The sequence below is a fragment of the Pelophylax lessonae genome, assembly GCF_965119305.1.
Source record: "Pelophylax lessonae genome assembly, chromosome: 10".
NCBI classification, from domain to species: domain Eukaryota; kingdom Metazoa; phylum Chordata; class Amphibia; order Anura; family Ranidae; genus Pelophylax; species Pelophylax lessonae.
The window spans coordinates 165110623-165133992 of NC_138777.1; the positions used below are offsets into that span (position 1 = coordinate 165110623).

At 44.9% G+C, this 23370-nt stretch overlaps 1 protein-coding gene across 1 annotated transcript in view; it reads left to right on the plus strand.

Annotated features, from left to right (window-relative positions):
* The window catches only part of LOC309566002 (uncharacterized protein C11orf24 homolog), a 97424-nt gene that overhangs the window by 38452 nt on the left and 35602 nt on the right, over window positions 1-23370 (plus strand). Inside the window, exon 3 of the mRNA XM_082271021.1 lies at window positions 16701-16900. Coding sequence (XP_082127147.1) covers window positions 16762-16900 — 139 coding nt within the window. The 5' untranslated portion in view covers window positions 16701-16761. The remainder of the gene's footprint in view (window positions 1-16700; window positions 16901-23370) is intronic.

Here is a 23370-nt window from a genome sequence, read left to right on the forward strand (position 1 = left end):
TAAGGTTGTTCGTGGTAAGAAAACTGCCTCCTTTAGACCCTCTCAGGGGTCCTTTCGTGCCTTTCGGTCATACTATAAGGGCAAGCCCTTCAAAGGCCAAGGCTCCCAGAAGAAGCCGTGGACGGGTAAGCAGAAGTCCGGCCAGTCCGGGTCCGCTGCCCATAACAATGCGGCCTGAAGGGGCGCCCTCACCCAGTTCTGGGGTGGGGGGACGTTTGCTCGGTTTTCTTCAACCCTGGCTGGCCCGCGTTCGGGACAGGTGGGTTCAGGAAATTGTTCGATCCGGATACAAGATCGAGTTTCTCTCTCGGCCGGCGAGCAGATTTTTTTCCCTCAAATCTTCAGCTGTCTCCGGAGCGCTTGCAGGATCTGCACCTGGCGGTGCGGGACTTGTGGGCCCAGGGAGTGGTGGTCCCGGTGCCTCATCGGGACAGATTTCAGGGTTTCTATTCCAATCTGTTCACTGTGCCCAGAAAGGAGGGCAAGGTACGTCCAATTCTGGACTTAAAAGCTCTGAACCGCTTTGTGCGGGTTCGCAAGTTTCGCATGGAATCCCTGCGATCGGTGGTGGCTGCCCTGGTTCCGGGAGAATTCATGGCCTCCATCGATTTGAAGGATGCGTACCTTCACATCCCCATTTTCGAGGGTCACCAGAGGTACCTTCGATTCGCCATTGCGGAGGATCATTACCAATTCGTGGCGTTACCCTTTGGTCTCGCTTCGGCTCCGCGGGTGTTCACCAAGGTGCTTGCGCCGGTTCTGGCTTTATTGAGAGCCCAGGGCATCTCGGTCCTGGGGTATCTGGACGACATTCTGGTTCGGTCTGCGACCAGTCAGGGTCTGGTGAACGACCTGTCCGTCATGCTGCAGACTCTACAGGAGTTTGGTTGGACGATAAACTTTCCAAAATCGACGCTGTGCCCGTCTGTTCGTCTTCCCTACCTGGGAATGATCCTGGACTCTGTTCAGGCGAGGGTCTTCCTGCCGGACGACAATCTCAGGACACTTCAGGAAGTCAGGTCCCTCAGGGACGTTCAGTGCTCGTCCCTCCGGACGTGCATGAGGTGTCTGGGATTGATGGTCTCGGCTTTCGAGGCGATTCCCTTCGCCCAGTTTCACACGCGGGGTCTCCAAGCGGAGATTCTGACCAGGTGGGACGGGCGACCGCAATCTCTGGATCTCCAGATTTCATTGAGCCATCGCACCAGAAGGGATCTTCTGTGGTGGCTACAGTCCCCGGCGGTGTCGGGGGGGCAAGTCTTTTCGCCCTTTATCGTGGACGGTGATCACCACGGATGCCAGCCTGTCGGGCTGGGGTGGTGTTCTGGGCGTTCTGTCCGCCCAGGGTACTTGGTCGGAGGGGGAATCCTCCCTTCCGATCAACATTCTGGAATTGCGAGCGATAAATCTCTGCCTTCGACGTTGGACGGACAGGCTGCAGGGCCGTCCGGTTCGGGTGCAGACAGACAATGCCACGGCGGTGGCCTACATCAACCACCAAGGGGGCACCAGGAGTGCCCGAGCGGCTCGGGAGGTGGCCGACATTCTGTCTTGGGCCGAGACCCACGTCCCGGCGATAACGGCGGTTCACATTCAGGGGGTGGAAAACTGGCAGGCGGATTATCTGAGTCGTCAGACCCTGGACCAGGGGGAATGGTCCCTTCACCCGGATGTCTTCCAGATGTTGTGCGCGAAGTGGGGTTCACCGGATGTGGACCTGTTTGCGTCTCGTCTAAACAACAAGGTGGAAAGGTTCATGGCAAGAACGGGCGATCCTCGGGCAGACGCGTTAGTGGCTCCGTGGCATCAGTATCGACTGATGTATGCATTTCCACCGATTCAGCTGCTATCCAGGTTCCTTCGCAGGTTGGTCTCGGAACCGCGCACGGTGATTCTGGTGGCGCCAGACTGGCCTCGCCGGTCTTGGTACGCAGATCTCGTGAATCTGGCGGTCGACGCTCCGTGGCGTCTGCCTCTTCGAGAAGATCTCCTGTCTCAAGGGCCGATCTTCCATCCTACTTTACAGTCGCTGGCTTTGACGGCCTGGCTGTTGAAACCGAGATCCTGAAGGATAGGGGTCTCTCCCCTGAGGTCATTCACACTTTGATTAAGGCTTGAAAGACCTCTTCGGGGAAGGTTTACTACCGTACTTGGAAAGCCTATTTTGCCTGTTGTGAGTCCAGGGGGTTTTCCCCTCGCTCATACTCGGTGTCTAGGGTGTTGGCTTTCCTTCAAACGGGCGTGGACCAGCGTTTGGCGTTGGCCACGATTAAGGGTCAGATTTCTGCGCTGGCCGTTCTTTTTCAAAGCCCTGTGGCGTCTAATTCCTTGGTTAGCACCTTTGTTCAAGGGGTGCGGCACCTGGTCCCTCCGAGGAGGGAGCCTTTGCCTCCATGGGACTTGAACCTTGTTCTGTCCGTGTTGCAACATGCTCCTTTTGAAAAGATCAGGGAGATCTCGTTGTCTATGTTGTCCAAGAAGGTCGCCTTTATGGTGGCGATCACTTCGGATCGCAGAGTGTCGGAGCTGGCAGCCTTGTCCTGCAGTTCTCCGTATTTGGTGATTCACTTGGATAAGGTGGTCTTGCGACCTAACCCGTCTTTTCTTCCGAAAAGGATTTCGGAATTTCATCTCAATGAGGACATTGTCTTGCCTTCGCTTTGCGCGAAGCCTAAACATCTGAAGGGGGTGGCTTTACATTCCTTGGATGTTGTTCGGGCGATCAGGGTTTACCTGTCGTCGACTAAATCCTTTCACAAGAAGGATTCTCTATTTGTCCTTCCAGAGGGACCTCGGAAGGGCATGGCGGCGTCGGCTTCTACCATCGCCAAATGGATCAGACAGACCATTGAACAGGCATATGCTTTGAAGGGAAAAGTTCCCCCCATGCCTGTGAAGGCGCACTCTACCAGATCTCTGAGTACGTCCTGGGCCTGTCATCATCGGGCTTCTGTGGCCCAGGTGTGTAAGGCGGCGACTTGGTCGTCCGTTCACACCTTCTCGAAATTCTACAAAGTGGATGTTCAGGCATCGGCAGATGCTTCCTTTGGCCGCAAGGTTCTTAGTGCGGCAGTGCCTTAGGGTCCCTTATTTTTGGGCCTTTGGCTGTTTGGGATGTTTTTATCCCTAGGTTATTTGTTTTTCCTGGGTTGTTGCTCCTGTTGAGCAAGTTTTTTCATGTTGCCCAGCTGGTTTCCTTCCTTTGGTAAGGTTCCTTTTTTTCTGCTGTGGGTACTGCGTTGCATTAGGCGCGGCTGCGTTTCCCACCCCTCATGTCTACACTGCTTTGGGACGTCCCCATAGTGACGAATATGAAGAGGCGGCGAATGTCGGAGGACCTAAGAGAAAACGGAATATTTGTAAAATCTTACCTGTAAAATTCCTTTCTCTGAGTCCTCCGACAGTCGCCGCCGCCGCCCCTCTTTTGGGGTTTGTTTATGTGCTCTACTGCTATGCTACTGAAACTGAGGTAGGAATGCAGGAAGCAGGAGGGTATTGACTGAGGGGACCACCCCCTGGGGGTGGGATATGCTAAAAGCTTTGTTATTAACATATTCTGTTGCCTAGCTACTCCTACGGAGCAAAGGTCAATTACCCCATAGTGACGAATATGAAGAGGCGGCGACTGTCGGAGGACTCAGAGAAAGGAATTTTACAGGTAAGATTTTACAAAAATTCCGTTTTTTTTGCACTGATTACTGTAGTAATGTCACTGGTCCCCTCAAAAGTGTCAGTTGTCCAATCTATCCACCGCAATGTCGCAGTCCCGCTAAAAATTGCTGGTCGCCACCATTACTAGTGAAAAAATAAAGTAAAACGGACATAAATCTATCCCCTAGTTTGTAGACGCTATAACTTTTGCACAAACCAATAAATATACACTTATTGGGATCTTTTTTACCAAAAATATGTGGCAGAATACGTATTGGCCCAAATTGATGAAAAATTTTTTTTTTTTTCAATTAGCTTTGTTTTATAGCAGAAAGTGTGTGTGTGTGTGTGTGTGTGTGTGTGTGTGTGTGTGTATGTGTGTATGTGTGTATGTATGTATGTATAATATATATATATATATATATATATATATATATATATATATATATATATATATATATATAATAAAATATATAGAGAGAGAGAGAGATTTTGTTTATAGAATAAAAACCACAGAGGTGATCAAATGCCACCAAAAGAAAGCTCCATTTGTGGGCAAAAAAAGGTCATTGATTTTATTTGGGTATAGTGCCGCACGACCGCGCAATTGTCAGTTAAAGTAATGCAGTGCCGGATCGCAAAAAATGGCCTTGTTATTAAGAAAGTAAAACCTTTCCGGTCCTTAAGTGGTTAAAGTAGAATTCTAGGCTAAACCTAAATAGTATTAAAAATGTTCCCTTCCCCTTCATAACCCCTATGCTGACTACTCCGTGTAAGAAAGATGCAAATACGTACCTATTTGCATCCCGCTCCTGTCCGGTCATATGATCAGGCTCCCCTGTGTCAGGTCAGTGGTGGTTATCGGGGAAATGAGGGAGCACTGGCGACTGATGGACCATAGCGGAACACAGCGAAAATAGACAAGTAGCATAAGTAAGGAAGCATGTTAAGACTAGTTAGGTTTAGCCTGGAATTCTACTTTAAGGTGTGGTGGAAACATGAAAGAAATCATCCTGAGAGCATCTGTTTGCTTATCGGTAACAATAGCACTTTTTGTCAAACTCCGTTTTAGGAGCTGTTCACACTTGGGCGTATCAGAAACCCGAGCTGAAAAGTCTTATTCTGCCTGCATTTCTAAATGGTGCCGCTCCAAACCCCCCCCCCCCCCACCTAAAAAAAAAAAAATCCACAATGCGGTAGCGTCCAAGTGTGAGTGGTGCCTTAGTTAATTCTTAAATTTTCTTAGGACATTATGACTGTTATGAAAATTCATACATTACAGTCATTTAACCGTTTGTGAAAGTATAACCCATTTCTTATGCCAAAATAGAACTAGATCCTGCCAGTAACTAGAGTGACCATGCTTACTCACTGTACTGTGTTTGGAAGGGAACAGCATTGTTATCTTATCACAGGACTACAGAACACTTCCCTTATTAGAGACAAAGTTGGGATTTGCTTAGATCTCAGAATGAACACATTACTTTGACGTAGCCAGACTATGAACATTTTAAGTATTTTTACATATTCTTACCAACCAGAAAAAAAGCTCTGGTTGGTAAGAAAATGGCGATGTCACCGAGAAGTGGGGATGGGTACCTGTCAAAAACAGGTGCCAAATGTGGCAGCAGAGGAGGGAGGAAGCAAACAAGCGGAGCTTCTCATTTTGGGTAGAGCTTCACTTTAAGAACCTTCAAGAAACAGAACAAAACCAGGTTTATAACATTAACTGGAAACAAGGATCACCTTAATCAACTAACACCATGAACAAAAATGCACAGGAAAGACTGACATAGTTACCTGATAATTCCAAAAAAGTGTAGCACTGCCTCCTTGAGGACTGCTGGATTGTTCACTTCGGGATCCCCCTAGGTTACCGATAGCAACTGCAGCATGCGCAATTTAACGCTTTACATTCTTGCTCAGTCAATGAACAGTCTAAGGGCTCTTTCACACGGGCGTTCCTTTTTTTTTGCCCGATCAGGTCCTTTTTTTTTTGTAACGGACACGGATGACACTTGTGTCATCCGGTCCGTATGTCCGTTTTTCATCCCATCCGTTTGCGGATGAAAACCTGACATAATGCATGTCTATGTAAATACGGATGTCTGCGGATGACACCACTGACATCCGTTTTTGCTTCAGTTCCGTTTTTTGAAAGGAAGAAAAAATAGGGTTCTCTTCAGTTCAAAAAAACTGAACTGAACTGACAAAAAACGGATGTCAGAGGATGATCATCCGATGACATCCGTATTTACATAGAGATACATTATGTCCGTTTCTCATCCGCAAACGGATGGGATGAAAAACGGACATACGGAACGCCCGTGTGAAAGAGCCCTAAGGGATGTAGTTGTTTTTGTGATTTTATTTAAATTAGGGATGGAGAAGGGAGGAGTGGGATACTCCCAACTTGAACTATTCACAATAGATGGAGAAAAGAAAAAATGAAAATCAAAGTCCATGTTAAGACCCCTATAGAAACATAGTACAGTATTTAAATATGATATCCTTTAACCTTCTTTGGAAAGCTTTTGAGAGGGCAGTTGACAGGCGGTAAGGAGGTGATATATTGCCTCCTCACTGCCTGTTTCAACCCTTTAAAAGGCCAAACCACTACACACAACTGCATGTATAGTGGCGCAGCTTCAATGGTACAGTTGGTACTGCCCGCCAAATGCAACAAGGGTTTATTTTTTGCTGCAGCATGTGTACAGCTCAGAGTGGCTGCATGTCCTTATTTAGGTGGGCGGTTTGGGTTAGTAAAATCGCTTGCCGCATGTTTGAACAAGCCCTTAGGCAGGAACCAACCTAAGGCTGGCCATACATTATACAATGTTCTTGTACAATTTTCCTCTAGATTTACCAAAACCATATGAGGTCAAACCTAAACACTTTCAGTTTGTAAGCAATCAGGCAGGTCCTTGCACTACATAGTTTAAAGTAAATCTAAAGGAAATTGAATAAAAAAATAGTATAATGTATTCCCAGCTTAAGTGTAGTTAGTGACTGTATGTGTTATGATATGAACTTGCTGTACAAAGCCCTCCTGCGCTGAAAGTGTTTGCAGCCTTGCCAAATAAAAATGCAAGACAACCCTACTTGGACTGTTTTTTTGGGTCCCCCTGTCTCATGCATGATTTATTGCTGCCAATGCCAGTTGAGCGTGCCTACAATATATCTCCAAATATACAGTACATGGAGAAGTGTTCGTTTTTTAGCTTTGTCTGCACAACAAATGCGCCTTGATAGCCCACAGCTGTGCTTTACAAAAAACAACTGCTTTGCATGGGCTGCTGGATTGGAATGACATCATTGTTCTTGTTAGAAGAAAAAAAGGTTAAGCATTACTGAATTTTAACAAAATGCCACACAATTACTACTGAAGAAATTGTGTGCCTTCAGCCATAGAGAGCCAGTGGTGATTGAATTTATGCAATATTCATGTACACTGTTAAATTATTGTAATACCGCAGTCTTCTTTTTGAGAGATTCTCTTTTTTTCACATTGTAGTCAGTAAACATGAATTAAGGCATACAAATTTCTTAACTGACTACAGCATTTTAGTTATTTAATCTAATAAAATGAGATGTGAAAAACCGTAAAGGTTGAGAAGCACTGACGAACAAAAGCAGAGCCCCCCCCCTCTACCCTTTCCCCTATTAAGCGCTTGCTGACCAGCCGCCGTAGTTTTACGACAGCAGGTCTTGTGTCCCGTGAAACGATGTACCTGTATGTCGCTTCGCGGGACTGCTAGCGGGTGCACACGTGCCCATTGGCCACAGGGGGGGCCAATGAGCGGGTCCAGCGGCCGCGTTAGCCGCCGGGCACCCGCAATCGCTCCCCGTGGAGACAGAACGGCGGTTCTGGCATAAATCTTCTCTAGTTTGTGTAGACGCGATAACTTTTGCGCAAGCCAATCAATATACACTTATTGGGATTTTTTTTTACCAAAAATATGAGTAGAATACAAATTGGCCTAAAATTATAAAAACATTAGATTTTTACTTTTTTACTTTTTTTTTTTTTTTTATGGAATGTTATATAGCAGACAGTAAAAAAAAATGTTTTATAGCGCAAGAAATAATCGCAGAGGTGATCAAATACCACCAAAAGAAAGCTCTGTGGGGAAAAAAAGACATCAATTTTATTTGGGTACAGCGTCACACGCGCAATTGTCAGTTAAAGTAATGCAGTGTCGTATCGCAATAAATTGCCTGATCATTAAGGGGGTAAATCCTCCAGCTCCAGAAGTGGTTAAATCCATATTTAAACCCAAAATCAAAAATGTAATGTAATATTTTGCACCTTGCCAATCCTTCGTTTTAGTGACTGTATTTCGTTTTCTTTTTTTCTTTTTTTTTTTTTTTTTAGGCTTTTCCCTCTGTTTTCACCTTGTGATCTGAGCATTAACACACCTCCTGTATTGGAGTGTCCCCATTTTGAATGAAGGAGCACAGGGGGCACCATTTGGACAGCAGCATTATTAGTCTGGGAGGATTAGAGTGCTAAAGTACTAGCAGATTTAAATATATTTGCAAATTGAAGCTGAATTCCAGGTAATACTTTATAAGCAGTTACAGCAAACAGTATTTTTTTTTTTTTAATTTTGGATAGGTTTTACATAAAAAGCTGATCATTTTAGGCACCCATACCAGTGTTAAATTATCTGCCTCGTCCCTGTAACTGCAAGAGAGCTTTTATTTTGAAAAACAGACTTACTGGTCAGATCACCAGATAAAAATTAAAAGCCTAAAAAAGGAAACCTATGCAGCCATTAAATCCAAGAACAGGTAAGCTTCAATATAATTCATGCTTGCTTTTGGGTTTCATACTGTGTAAAAGTAATTGTGAAGTCTTGTTTTTTTTTTTTCTAATAAAATAACAAACATGTTATACTTACCTCCTCTGTGCAGTGGTTTTGCCCAGGGCAGGCTGGATCCTCCTCTTCTCGGGTCCCTGAATGAAGCTACTGGTCCTTCCCTCATGTTGAGTGCCCCCACAGCAAGCAGCTTGCTATCAGATGCACCTGAGCTGAGCCGCAGCTCCCTCTGTCCATTCAGACACATAGCTGTGGTTCAGCTCCACCCCCTCTCTCTCCTCATTGGCTAACTGTGTTTGACAGCAGCAGAGCCAATGGCAGCAGAAGAATTCCAGATGCCCAAGGCATTCTTGGAAATCAGTGGATCGAGAGGGGGCTCAGGTAAATATTAGTGGGGCTGAGGGGGGCTTCTACATAGAATGTATTAAGATTAAAACCTTCTGCTCTTACAACAACTCTACATATTAAGGTTTCCTCAAGGCAATAAAGAAAAAGCAGAGGTGCATGCATGATATGATTGTCACTTGCTACATGGGCCAGCTACTCCTTAGACCGAGTATTCAGTCCTTCTTCAAAAACGTAGCAATCACAAAGTTTAACTTGTGCATAACATTTTTTTATATACAGTCTATTACTTTTTGGCTTGTCCGTATAGGCATAATAGGATGCAACTAAAGATGAGAGCTCAGTGCACAAAATATAGCAGCCCAGGAGCTTAATAACAGGTGTTGCAATTGCAACCCGGCCACATGCTCCAGGGGGCCTGTGTGGCTCCCATGTACACCTGCATAGGAGTGGCAGTAGAGGGGCCATATAAAGGAACCGTTCCCCCTAATTTTTTTCCTGCAGCAGCTGAAAGCCAGCTTCTCCTCCTCTCTCTCCCGCAGGCATTCAGCGGCTGCAGAAGGAAAATGAGGGGATCGGTTCCTATATATATATATATATATATATATATATATATATATATACACACACAGTGCCTTGCGAAAGTATTCGGCCCCCTTGAACTTTGCGACCTTTTGCCACATTTCAGGTTTCAAACATAAAGCTATAAAACTGTAATTTTTTGCGAAGAATCAACAACTAGTGGGACACAATCATGAAGTGGAACGAAATTTATTGGATATTTCAAACTTTGTTAACAAATAAAAAACTGAAAAATTGGGCATGCAAAATTATTCAGCCCCTTTTACTTTCAGTGCAGCAAACTCGCTCCAGAAGTTCAGTGAGGATCTCTGAATGATCCAATGTTGACCTAAATGACTAATGAGGATAAATAGAATCCACCTGTGTGTAATCAAGTCTCCGTAAAAATGCACCTGCACTGTAATAGTCTCAGAGGTCCGTTTTTAAAGCGCAGAGAGCATCATGAAGAACAAGGAACACATCAGGCAGGTCCAAGATACTGTTGTGGAGAAGTTTAAAGCCGGATTTGGATACAAAAAGATTTCTCAAGCATTAAACATCCCAAGGAGCACTGTGCAAGCGATAATATTGAAATGGAAGGAGTATCAGACCACTGCAAATCTACGAAGACCTGGCCTTCCCTCTACACTTTCAGCTCATACAAGGAGAAGACTGATCAGAGATGCAGCCAAGAGGCCCATGATCACTCTGGATGAACTGCAGAGATCTACAGTTGAGGTGGGAGACTCTGTCCATAGGACAACAATCAGTCGTATACTGCACAAATCTGGCCTTTATGGAAGAGTGGCAAGAAGAAAGCCATTTCTTAAAGATATCCATAAAAAGTGTCGTTTAAAGTTTGCCACAAGCCACCTGGGAGACACACCAAACATGTGGAAGAAGGTGCTCTGGTCAGATGGAACCAAAATCGAACTTTTTGGCAACAATGCAAAACGTTATGTTTGGCGTAAAAGCAACACAGCTCATCACCCTGAACACACCATCCCCCACTGTCAAACATGGTGGTGGCAGCATCATGGTTTGGGCCTGCTTTTCTTCAGCAGGGACAGGGAAGATGGTTAAAATTGATGGGAAGATGGATGGAGCCACATACAGGACCATTCTGGAAGAAAACCTGATGGAGTCTGCAAAAGACCTGAGACTGGGACGGAGATTTGTCTTCCAACAAGACAATGATCCAAAACATAAAGCAAAATCTACAATGGAATGGTTCACAAATAAAAAAACATATCCAGGTGTTAGAATGGCCAAGTCAAAGTCCAGACCTGAATCCAATCGAGAATCTGTGGAAAGAACTGAAAACTGCTGTTCACAAACGCTCTCCATCCAACGTCACTGAGCTCGAGCTGTTTTGCAAGGAGGAATGGGCAAATATTACAGTCTCTCGATGTGCAAAACTGATAGAGACATACCCCAAGCGACTTACAGCTGTAATCGCAGCAAAAGGTGGCGCTACAAAGTATTAAGGGGGCTGAATAATTTTGCACGCCCAATTTTTCCGTTTTTTATTTGTTAAAGTTTGAAATATCCAATAAATTTCATTCCACTTCATGATTGTGTCCCACTTGTTGTTGATTCTTCACAAAAAATTACAGTTTTATATCTTTATGTTTTGAAGCCTGAAATGTGGCAAAAGGTCGCAAAGTTCAAGGGGGCCGAATACTTTCGCAAAGCACTGTATGTGTGTGTGTACTGTATATGTGTGTGTGTGTATGTATGTGTGTATATATATATATATATATATATATATATATATATATATATATATATATATATATATATAATATAATAATATATTACACCTGCCACCCCTCCTATCCAGGTCCTTCTGCCCCCGGACCGCTTGTGTAATCCCCTGGTTTCCCCACAGCTCTTCCGGCTTATACCCCTTTCCTTCCAGCTCCTGCTAGGGATAATTCAGGATGGAGAGCAGGGAAGGAGCCTGTAAATATGTAGTTTACCGCTCCCTTCCTTTTCTTAATGCACAGAGTCTGTTATCAGTACCGATCACTGACCCTGTTTGTTCTTAACCAAAGCATAGTAAACTGTGTTTACTATGCTGCAGTTTGTGAATGAACGGGAAGCTCTTTATAGAGCTATTCCTGTATATTTATTCTGTGCAACTGCAGAGATGGAGATTGAGGGCTGTGTCTTCAGTCTTCTTTCTCAAAGGTAAAACATCAGAGTTTTGTTTAGACCCCTGATATTTTACCAAAGCCCTCAAACAGAGCTTATAAAAGAAATTTGTAAAAAATAATAAAATTGCAGATATAGTAAAATGGTAAAAAAATTATTAAAAAAATAAAATAACAAAAATAAAAAATGGGACAGTGGCAGAATTACCAGGGTCGCATGTGCGACCGAGCCCTGTCGTTCCGCCCCCTTCCTGCCCTCTTGGGGCCCGCTGCAGAATATGTTAAATGGGTCCCTCTGCAAGACTGTAATAAAAGGCCCTGCGACAGGAGTGAAGGGCTCCGGGATCAGTTGAAGAGCCCAGGCTAGCGGTCCGGGGGGCCCTTCATGGTTTCTTGCACGGGGGCCACGAAGGTTCTAGTTATGCCTCTGTAGCAGCCTTCTACAGATTTTTTACATTTTTCTAGTTAAAATAAAGAAATATTTTATGCTTGGTTGCTGTGGGATGTGACATAAATTGTGTGGTAGAAGTATTTGTTTGAATACATGGTATCGTCTGTGTGCATTTCCTGATCCCTGTTAAGCAGCCCCTTATGACCCAAGCTAGAAGAGTGTATGGACCAAATAACAAACACATGAGCACTCAGTGAATGCACAGTGACTGCAGCTCACTCTCGGAAGCCGTGCTCTGATATTTAGTCATCCTTTCAGTAGTTCTTCTGGCTACTCATTGCTCCGGGCCTGATGTGGGGACTGGGGGTGTGCCGCCAGTGCCAGACGAACGATTGTGCGCGGGGGGGGGGGTCTCTACCTGTTCCTCTAGAGCCCACCTGCCAATCTGTCCTGTTTTGGAGTCTGGGGGGTCCTCAGCTGCTCTGCAGGCCTAAGTTTTCTTGTAGCCTCCTGCTGAGGAGATCGGCGGCCATCTTGGTACACCCAACACGGCCATTTTGCGGTGGTTCTCTCTATAGGAGTCAGAATGGGAGTTCCTGGAGGCGGTTTTTGTGGGTGGAGTCTCTCTCGCGCTCTCTCTCTCTCTCTCTCTCTCTCTCTCTCTCTCTCTCTCTCTCTCTCTCTCTCTCTCTCTCTCTCTCTCTCTCTCACTTCTCTCTTCTCTCTCTCTCTCCCGTGATTTCAAGTGGAGGATTCCCCATCCTTTAAGGATCCGGAGGATAGGAAGTCGGGAGTCTGTGGTCTGCACTGAGACCGGTGTTTACGGTTGTGACGCCGTGACTTGGAGGGAAATTGTCTCCCTCCTGCCTTTTGAGGAGCTGTTGGACCAGCTGGTGCAGGGGCTGCAATTTGTTTGCAATGCCGCACTGGACACTGCTCCCATATTGGGCCGACTGTCGGTTTGGACAGTGGTTCTCCGGCGTATATTTTGGCTAAAGTGCTGGTCTGTGGATCAGACTTCAAAGAAGGCCATGACTGATCTCCCTTTTCAAGGAGATCGCCTGTTTGGAGCTACCCAGGATTACCTCATAAAGGGACTCACAGAGGGGATGAGTACCTTTCTTCCACAGGCTAACAAGGGTAAGGACCCTCGTCGCAGACAGGGTTCCTCCCTTTCAGCACACAAGAAATTTTTTCGTCCCTCAGGGTCAGTCAATAAGGCAAAGCCCTTCAAGGCTCCTTTGGGCGGTTCCAATCGACCTTGGTCTGGCAAACAAAATTCTGGTTTCTCCAGACCTGCGGGCAAACCCACATCGGCCTGAAAGTGCGCCCTCTACCCATATCTGGGGTGGGGGGGATGTCTTTGCAGGTTCCAGGACCTGTGGCTATCCCGGATACCAGACAAGTGGGTTCAGGAGGTCATACGGTCCTGTTACAAGATTAAGTTTCGATCCGTCCCTCCTGTAAGGTTTTTTCTTTCCAATGTGTGACTGTCCCTGGATCGCCTGTTTGCGCTCTCTGGGGCTGTTCAGGACCTGGTACAACAGGGGGTAATAGTTCCGGTTCCATGTGCGGAATGTTTTCCAGACTTTTATTCAAACCCGTTCACAGTTCCCAGGAAGGAAGGCAAGGTGCATCCAATCCTGGACCTGAAAGCACTAAATTGCTTCGTGCGAGTTCAAAAATTCAAGATGGAATCGGTTCGCACGGTGGCGGCTTCCCTACATCAGGGGGATTTCCTGGCCTCCATAGACATCAAAGATGCCTACCTTCATATCCCAATCTGTGCAGGACACCAACGGTTTCTCCATTGTGCCGTGGGAGAGGATCACTATCAGGTTGTGGCGTTGCCCTTTTTGATCTCGCCTCTGCTCTCCCCTCTTGGGTCTTCACAAAGGTGTTGACTCGGATCCTGGCGCTGTTGCGGCAGCGGGGAATATCTGTCCGGGGTTACCTGGACGATCTACTTCTCTGTGCGGAGTCTCCTACGGTGCTGGAAACTAATTTGGAAATCACCATGAGAACTCCGGAGGAGTTCGGGTGGATTCTGAACCTTAAGAAGTCGTCCTTGGTCCCTTCCATGAGACTGGACTACCTGGGACTGACTTTGGACTCGTCCTCAGCCAGGGTTTCTTCCTCCGGAAAAACTCCAGACTGCGGTTCAGCTGTTGCTGTCCAGCAAATGGTCGTCCCTTCGGACCTGTATGAGAGTTCTGGGACTGATGGTGTCATCCTTCGAGGTGGTCCCCTTCGCTCAATTCCACACGAGGATCCTCCAGAAGGAAATCCTTCTTAAATGGAACAAGAATCCAAATTCCCTGTATATTAAGATCCAGCTGAACCGGGTGACCAAGGAGTCCCTGATCTGGTGGCTTCGGTCCCCAATGCTCAAGCAAGGGAAATCCTTCCTGCCTATATATTGGACAATTGTCACCACGGATGCAAGTCTGGTGTTTTCGGCAGGCTGTCTGCTCCAGGAGTCTGGTCCCGGGAGGGATCCAGGTTACTGTTCAATTTTCTGGAGCTTAGAGCGATCCGGCTTTGCCTAGTGCACTGGACCGAGTACCTGCAGGGTACTGATCTATCTCATTAAACTTTCCTTACTGCACTTAGAGTGGCACCTGTCTTCTTTCTACAGTGACTAGGCAAAGGCACTATGCTATAACTAGTGCCTTTAAAGGAACCGGAGCAGGATTTTTAACAATCACTTTAAGAAAACGCTCATATATATGTTGTTGGGGTCTCCACTAAGTGTGCAGTTTTTGTTACTAATGGTGTTGGATAATACCAAGATGCCCCTAAAAACTAGAGGTTTCTCAGGACACCAATGTCCTGGTGATCAAAATGTAGAAAATAATACGTATGAATTACCACTTGCTGAATGAAAGCTACAGCGCAAGCAGCTAGTTCTGGGAGGCCATCCTATGACGGTCTCCTGTGATCGTGGCCACTGCGGGATGCGGACAGCGTGCTCAGTGTCCAGAGGAAACTGCTGATTACAGATTGAGGTAAAGAGCCAATCAGTGGCTCTTTACCATGTGATAAGCTGTGTCCAATCACTGCTGATCACTGATGTAAACAGAAGCTGGTTATTGGCACTCCTTTTCCCGGGCTGACTGGGACATGTACACTGATTATCATTGCTGCCTCATCAGTACCGCCTATCAGTGCAGCCTCATCAGCGCACTTCATTGAAGGAGAAACATTACCTGTTTGCAATAGTTATAACAAACTATAAAAAAAAAAAAAAATGTTTTATTTTCAAATTTTCAGGCTTTATTTATTTAGCAAAAGATAAAAAACCCAGTGGTGATTAAATACCACCAAAAGAAAGCTATGTTTGTGGAAAAAAAAGATAACAATAAAGATAACATTTTTGTTTGGGTACAGTGTTGCATGACCGTGCAATTTGTCATTCAAAGCACTACAGCACTGAAAGTTAAAAATTGGCCTGGACAGAAAGGAGGTAAAAGTGCCCTGTAGGCAAGTGGTTAAGTAAAGAGCTACAGGCTCCTAATGTTAAAGTTGTATTAATTGCATTCATCTGTGTAAACTGTTCAATGTTCAACTGCTACATAGTTCTGAGGACCAACACTTGAACTTGACCTACTTGTGAGTCTGATGCTGTTTTGGTCTGTTGACCCTTCTGCTGAAAACGTTTCCATTTGGTGCAGGGTTGCCACCTCATCCCTTTAATCCAGGACACATATTATTTACACAGGTTCTGAGGCTGATATAATGCACATAAGCTACCAAGTAAGTGAGTTTAATTACCACCTTAATCAGCCACAGAGCCTGTGTAATTAATGTGTCCTTGTTTAAAGGGATGAGGTGGCAACCCTAATTTAGAGGGTTTGGGAAGTCAATGAACCAATGAGCCATTCCCTTAAAATTATTATAAAGTGCATTTCTACTTTATTTATTCCAATTTTATAAACTTTTTTTTTTTTTTTTTGTCTGTATGTTTCCATCCACACAGCATACATTGAAAAAAAAAATGAAAAAATATTTTCCTTTTACCATTTTAGCTGTTTTGCAGCAGGCTTATACATAAAATACCTAAATAATTCTTATATTGCCTTGAATTGATGGCAATGTAAATATATGGATATACAAAGACTTTTTTTTCCCCATTAACAATGCAGAAGCCAACATTTTCTCACAGCTCCCTAAAGTGGTTCTAAAGGTTTTTTTTTTTTATTTTATTTTTATTCATTCAAAATCATAAATGCATCATACTTGGCTGCATCCCTGAACCTCCTCTTCTTAGGTCCCCTTGGCGCTTCTTGCCCCTCCCCCTTGCTCAATCCCAATGATTAACAGCAGTGGGAGCCAGTGGCTCCCGCTGCTGTGTCTCAGCCAATTAGGAGGGAGAGAGAGCTGGGAGAGCTGCTGCTCTCGTGAACATTGCTGGATCGAGATGGAGCTTGGGTGAGTATTAAGGGAGCTGTACACTCAAAGCATGCAAAGAAAGCATGAAGGTAAAAAAAAATGTTACTCTTTACAACCACTCTGGCATTACAAAAAAGGAAAAGCGTTCCAGCAAGAAAATTAAAAATAAGCCGTTTTTTTTTTTTTTTACGAATGCTATGTGACTTGGAATATGTAAGGAATATAAAATGTTATCTATTATTGTTACTTAAGTTGAATGCAAAAAACGAAAAATCCTTTTTAGGGTACATACTTTGCACCTAATATCAGCTACACTTTACCTTAATCAGCCTCCCAGCTGATTTCTACTAATATTAACATATTTTTCTTGTGTGTTCATAGCCATTATGCCACATTGAAGTAGTCATCCACTTGACTTGGAAGAGTGAGGAGTGCGGCCACAATGTGGAGGAGCCTAATACTCTCCTGCTCTGCGATCCTGTGTCTTTCTGAGGGCAGGCTTAATACGTTTTCACACCATGAGCTAAGCCTGCTACCACCTAAGCAGTGTCAAAAACAGTGCTTGTTTCATGTAGCTTCAGGTATGGTGCTTTTATTGACAGCCATTAATTCCCTCCTTTTGCCAATTTTTCTGTCCTTTAAAGTAAAATTTCAGGTTGATTTTGTTATTAATTTGCTTCGGCCAAATTGTCCCAAACAAAATATTTCCATTATTAGCTGATGCAGCTGCTGTGTGTGCATTATACTTTAGTAGTAGTAGTAGCAGCCACATACAGTAGGTGGTGCCGTGTTTGGCAGCAGTATGAGCAACTTTGTGTCTGCTGCCAAAACCAAAATGGGCCTGAATGTTTCCCAGCCATTCATGAAAAGCCTTATTTTTTATCAATGAATACAAGGCTTTCTCTGATGGGCAGAGGTGGAGAAGTGGGCCGATAATGTCACAACTTCCACCCCAGTCAAGCCTAGGCATGTGACGATATCAGATTTCCATGCTGCGATTAATTGATTAGGGTTTTGTCACGGTATACAGTATTATCACGGTATTCAATTATTAAACTTAAATTATTAAATTTCTACCTCACTTGAATTTCATTGCTGAATTTAGGGACTAATTATGTAGTCAGTCAGTACAGACTCTGTGAACCAGGCCTAAAATAAGCCATCAAGCAGTGTCTGGCCTGCCTGGTGATGACTGGTCCTGGCGCTCTGATCCGATGGCCTGGTCATTAGGGGCTAAATCCTTGCGGCCCAGAAGTGGTTAAACCTGCAGGAGGACCGGTGTTTTTATTTGTAAATTACTTTTCACATGCTTTAGGCCTAGTTCACATGTATGCTGGTTGGCGGTTCACATGTATGCGGGTTGGCGGCCCACATTTGCACAGGCATAGCAGCCCATTGATTTGAATGGGCTGCTATGCCCTCATTTTACGCAGAAAAAAGGTGCATGCAGCATTTTAAAAAAATGCAGTGGCCTTTAAATCCATCCTACTTCTGCACCATGCGACTTACCTGCAGTTCCTGCTCTGGCAAGCTTTCTGCGTTTTTAAATATATGGGCCCAGCATTTAAAAACAGTTTGCGTGTGCAGGAACTGCAAGTAAGTCGCATGGTGCAAAAGCAGGATGGGGTTCACGGCCACTGCATTTTTTAAAATTCTGCATGCGGCTTTTTTCAGCTGAAAATGCAAGCATAGCAGCCCAACCCCATTCAAATCAATGGGCTGCTATCCCTATCCCTGTGCAAATATGGGCCGCCAACCCACATACATGTGAACCGCTAACCCGCATACATGTGAACTAGGCCTAAAGCAATAGTAAAGTAATTTATAGATAAAAACACCGCTCCTCCTGCAGGTTTAACCACTTCTGGGCCGCAAGGATTTGCCCCCTTAATGACCAGGCCATTGGATCGGAGCGCCAGGACCAGTCATCAACAGGTAGGCCAGACACTGCTTGATGGCTATATACTAATGTAATGTGGGCTGCTATGCCTGTGCATCTATATATATATATATATATATATATATATATATATATATATATATATATATATATATATATATATATATATATATATATATATATATAATGCTGCTATGCCCGTGTATGTATTTCTATCTATCTATCTATCTATATCTCCATCTCTATCTATCTATATCTCCATCTATATCTCTATCTCCATCTATATCTCCATCTATCTATCTCTCCATCTATCTGTATATCTATCTCTCCATCTATCTCTCCATCTATCTGTATATCTATCTCTCCATCTATCTGTATATCTATCTCTCCATCTATCTGTATATCTATCTCTCCATCTATCTGTATATCTATCTCTCCATCTATCTATCTAGTGACAGTGTATGGTAAAAGTACTTGCAGACACTTGTAGAAGGCAGGTGTTCCGTGAGAATTACCTACCCGTGAGAAAAACCTACCCCTCGTCACTTCCGGTGCATGGCACTGTATGTAATGCGGCGGTTTCATTAAAATAACTGTGCTGCAATACGAGTGATCTCCGCTCCTGTCCCTGGCACTTCCCTCATCTCGGCTACTAAATATAAAAGCGGCGGCGGGTGTATGAAAATATAAATCACGGAGCCGCCAGCCGCTTTTATATTTACTAGCCCAGATCAGGGTAGTGACAGGGACAGGAGCGGAGATGACTCATAATGCAGCCCAGCTGTTTTATGTAGCCGCGGCGTGGGTAGATTTTTCTTCACGGTACACCGACATATTTCCATACTAGTGCGCATGCGCACTAGTCAGCTCCTCTGTTGTCCCATTAGGTATCCGGGGCTGTGAGCATGCGCACTGCTGCGCTGCTCAGCTGTTCCTGGCCGGAAGTGACGAGGGTAGGTTTTTCTCACGGGGTAGGTAATTCTCACGTTACACAGGCACTGTGTCTCTCACTGTGTCAAAGCAAGCTACTCACTAGGGGGGGGGAACCTCTGGGTGAGTCTAGGATGGAAAGGGACCTGGGGGTACTGGTAGACAACAGGCTTGGCAGTGGCATGCAATGCCAAACCGCTGCAAGCAAAGCCAACAGAATACTGGGATGTATAAAAAAGGGGATTCACTCCAGAAATAAAGAGATTATTCTCCCGCTCTACAAGACTCTGGTCCGGCCACATTTGGAGTATGCTGTCCAGTTCTGGGCACCGGTCCTCAGGAAGGATGTGCTGGAACTGGAAAGAGTCCAGAGAAGGGCAACAAAAATAATTAGGGGAATGGAGGACATCAGCTATGAGGAAAGACTACAAGCACTGAACTTATTCTCTCTGGAGAAGAGACGATTGAGGGGGGATATGATATCAATGTACAAATACTGTATTGGCGACCCTAGCATAAGGAACAAACTATTCAGAGAAAGGGAATACAATAAGACACGTGGCCATTCACTAAACCTAGAGGAAAGGCGATTTAACATTAAAATGCGTAAGGGGTTCTTCACTGTAAGAGCGGTAAGGATGTGGAATTCTCTTCCACAAGCAGTCGTATCAGCTGGGAGCATTGATAGTTTCAAAAAACTATTAGATGGGCACCTTGGAGACCACAACATACAGGGGGTATACAATGTACGGTTAAAAGCAAACACACACACATCATAGGTTGAACTGGATAGACTGATGTCTTTTTTCAACCTCACTAACTATGTAACTATGTGTCTCTCTGAGCCCGGGAAGGAAGCATGTGGGTGTGTGCTGAGTGGGAGTTGTCTGATTGGTTACAGGGAGGAGCTAAGTCTCTCACTCTAGGATCTTATTACCAGAGCTGTTTTCTATTGAGTGAGTGAACTGCTGAGTGAGGAATGAGTCATCCAAATGTATCAATTCACAAGTCAGACCCAGGAGCAGAGAAACTCGGTATTTTAAAAATGCCACAATAACAATACCGTGGGTATGCAATACCGCGATATATCGAATTACCGAAAACTGGCATATGTCTAGTCAAGCCTTATATTCATTCAGAAACATGCAGGCTGGCTTAATTTAGTTCTGACAGCAGACAAGAATTTGCCTGTACTGCTGCGGAGCACAAAACTGCCTACTGTATGTAGCTGATGGCACAAATGACAAATACAAGTCATATCATGTGGCCCTCGCACCCAGTTTTGCAGTCGGAACTGCATTTCTCTACCTCCTCACTCTCTGCTCCTGCTCCCTGCTGTCACTGTACATAGTGTAATCCTGAACTCATTACGTAACACACTCCAGAACCCTGCAGTCTGTACGCCGTGCACCCCAGATATAACTGGCCCTTTAAAGTGCAACCGTACTACTGATGCGGCCCGTGATGAAATGGGGTTTGACACCCCCGTACTATAGTATAGTAGCGTTGCTGCATCAGTCAGTATTGGAAATAGTTTGTTAGATTTAGCTTGCCCCAAATAAAATATATTAATCCAAAGTAAATCTGGATTTAAAATTTGAAATAAAATGCAATAAGTATTGTATCATATATTATTTTATATGTATCATGTGTGTGTGTGTATGTATATGTACAGTATTTCACAAAAGTGAGTACACCCCTCACATTTTTGTAAATATTTTATTATATCTTTTCATGTGACAACACTTTGCTACAATGTAAAGTAGTGAGTGTACAGCTTGTATAACAGTGTCAATTTGCTGTCCCCTCAAAATTACTCAACACACAGCCATTAGTGTCTAAACTGCTGGCAACAAAAGTGAGTACACCCCCAAGTCAAAATGTCCAAATTGGGCCCAAAGTGTCAATATTTTGTGTGGCCACCATTGTTTTCCAGCACTGCCTTAACACTCTTGGGCATGGAGTTCACCAGAGCTTCACAGGTTGCCACTGGAGTCCTCTTCCACTTCTCCAGGATGACATCATGGAGCTAGTGGATGTTAGAGACCTTGCGCTCCTCCACCTTCTGTTTGAGGAGGTCCCACAGATGCTCAATAGGGTTTAGGTCTGGTGACCTGCTTGGCCAGTCCATCACCTTTAACTTTAGAAAGGCAGTGGTTGTCTTGGAGGTGTGTTTGGGGTTGTTATCATGTTGGTCCAGTCTCCAAAGGGAGGTTATCATGCTCTGCTTCAGTATATCACAGTATATGTTGGCATTTATGGTTCCCCCAATGAACTGAAGCTCCCCAGGGCAGTGGCAGCACATAAGCAGCCCCAGACCATGACACTCTAACCACCATGCCAGACTGTAGGTAAGACACGCTTGTCTTTGTACTCCTCACCTGGTTGCAGCCACACACGCCTGACACCATCTGAACCAAGTAAGTTCATCTTGGTCTTATCTTGGTCTCATCGGACCACAGGACATGGTTCCAGTAATCCATGTCCTTAGTCTGCTTGTCTTCAGCGAACTGTTTAAGGGCTTTCTTGTGCATCATCTTTAGAAGTGGCTTCCTTCTGGGATGACAGCCATGCAGACCAATGTGATGCAGTGTATGGTCTGAGCACCGACAGGCTGACCCCCCCCCCCCCCCCACCCCTTCAACCTCTGCAGCAATGCTGTCAGCCCTCATACGTCTATTTCCCAAAGACAACCTCTGGATATGACGCTGCGCACGTGCACTCAACTTCTTCGACCATGGCGAGGCCTGTTCTGAGTGGAATCTGTCCTGTTAAACCGCTGTATGGTCTTGGCCACCGTGCTGCAACTCAGTTTCAGGGTCTTGGCAATCTTCTTATAGCCTAGGCTAGCTTTATGTAGAGCAACAATTGTTTTTTTTCAGATCCTCAGAGAGTTTTTTGCCATGAGGTGCCGTGTTCAACCTCCAGTGACCAGTATGAGAGAGTGAAAGCGATAACACCAAATTTAACACACCTGCTCCCCATTCACACCTGAGACCTTGTAACACTAATGAGTCACATGACACCGGGGAAAATGGCTAATTGGGCCCAATTTGGACATTTTGACTTAGAGGTGTACACAGTTTTGTTGCCAGCAGTTTAGACATTAATGGCTGTGTGTTGTTATTTTGAGGGGACAGCAAATTTACACTGTTATACAAGCTGTATAAACATTGTAGCAAAGTGTCATTTCTGCAGTGTTGTCACATGAAAAGATATAATAAAATATTTACAAAATTGTGAGGGGTGTACTCACTTTTGTGAGATACTGTGTGTGTGTGTGTGTGTGTGTGTATGTATATATATGTATATATATATATATATATATATATATATATATATATATATAATATTAGGGATCGACCGATTATCGGTAAGGCCGATATTGACTTTTTCCGATATATCTGTACCGGCCCCGGAACTGGCCGATATTGCCGATTATTCCAAATATCGAATGAGAAGGCTGGAAGTTAGGGAGCGCTTCTGGTAATAATTGTATTAATGAAATCAGTCACAAACACCTGATGGTAAATGGCATAGTGGTGGAAAAAATTACACAGTTTATTGCATAAAATCAATAGAAGTTAAAAACCACACACTGGTCGGATGTCGGGCTGAGCCCGTGTACTTGCCCCTACCACCGATGTACTGCTAGCTGGGTTTCTGGCCAGTGTCAACATCGCCAGCAGGCGTCCGTGCCGTCACAAGGATGGATGGATGCATGCTTGATGTGACAGGGCTCCAGGTGGACCAACGGCACACAGACTGATGCAGGAAACACTTGCGCCGGACAGCTGTAGCGGTGGCGGCGCGGGAGATTACGTAACTCCACCACACCGGCAAGAGACGGGAGGGAAAAGCCAACGGTCCCGTCACCATGACACTTGCCGGCACGGTGGAGTGACGTCATCTCCTGCGCCGCCACCGCTTCGGCTGTCCAGCGCAAGTGTTTCCTGTACATCGGCGGTGGGGGCAAGTACACGGGCTCAGCCCGACATCCGACCAGTGTGTGTTTTTAACTTTTATTGATGTTATGCAATAAACTGTGTTATTGGACCTTTCCCTGGAGTGGAGCCTTTCTTACGTTTTTTTTTTTTTTTTTTCACCAGGATGCCGCTTACCATCAGGTATTTGTGATTGATTTTAATAATACAATTATTACCAGAAGCGCTCCCTAACTTCCAGCCTTCTCACTGCTCTGACTCTGCACCCAGGAGTCCC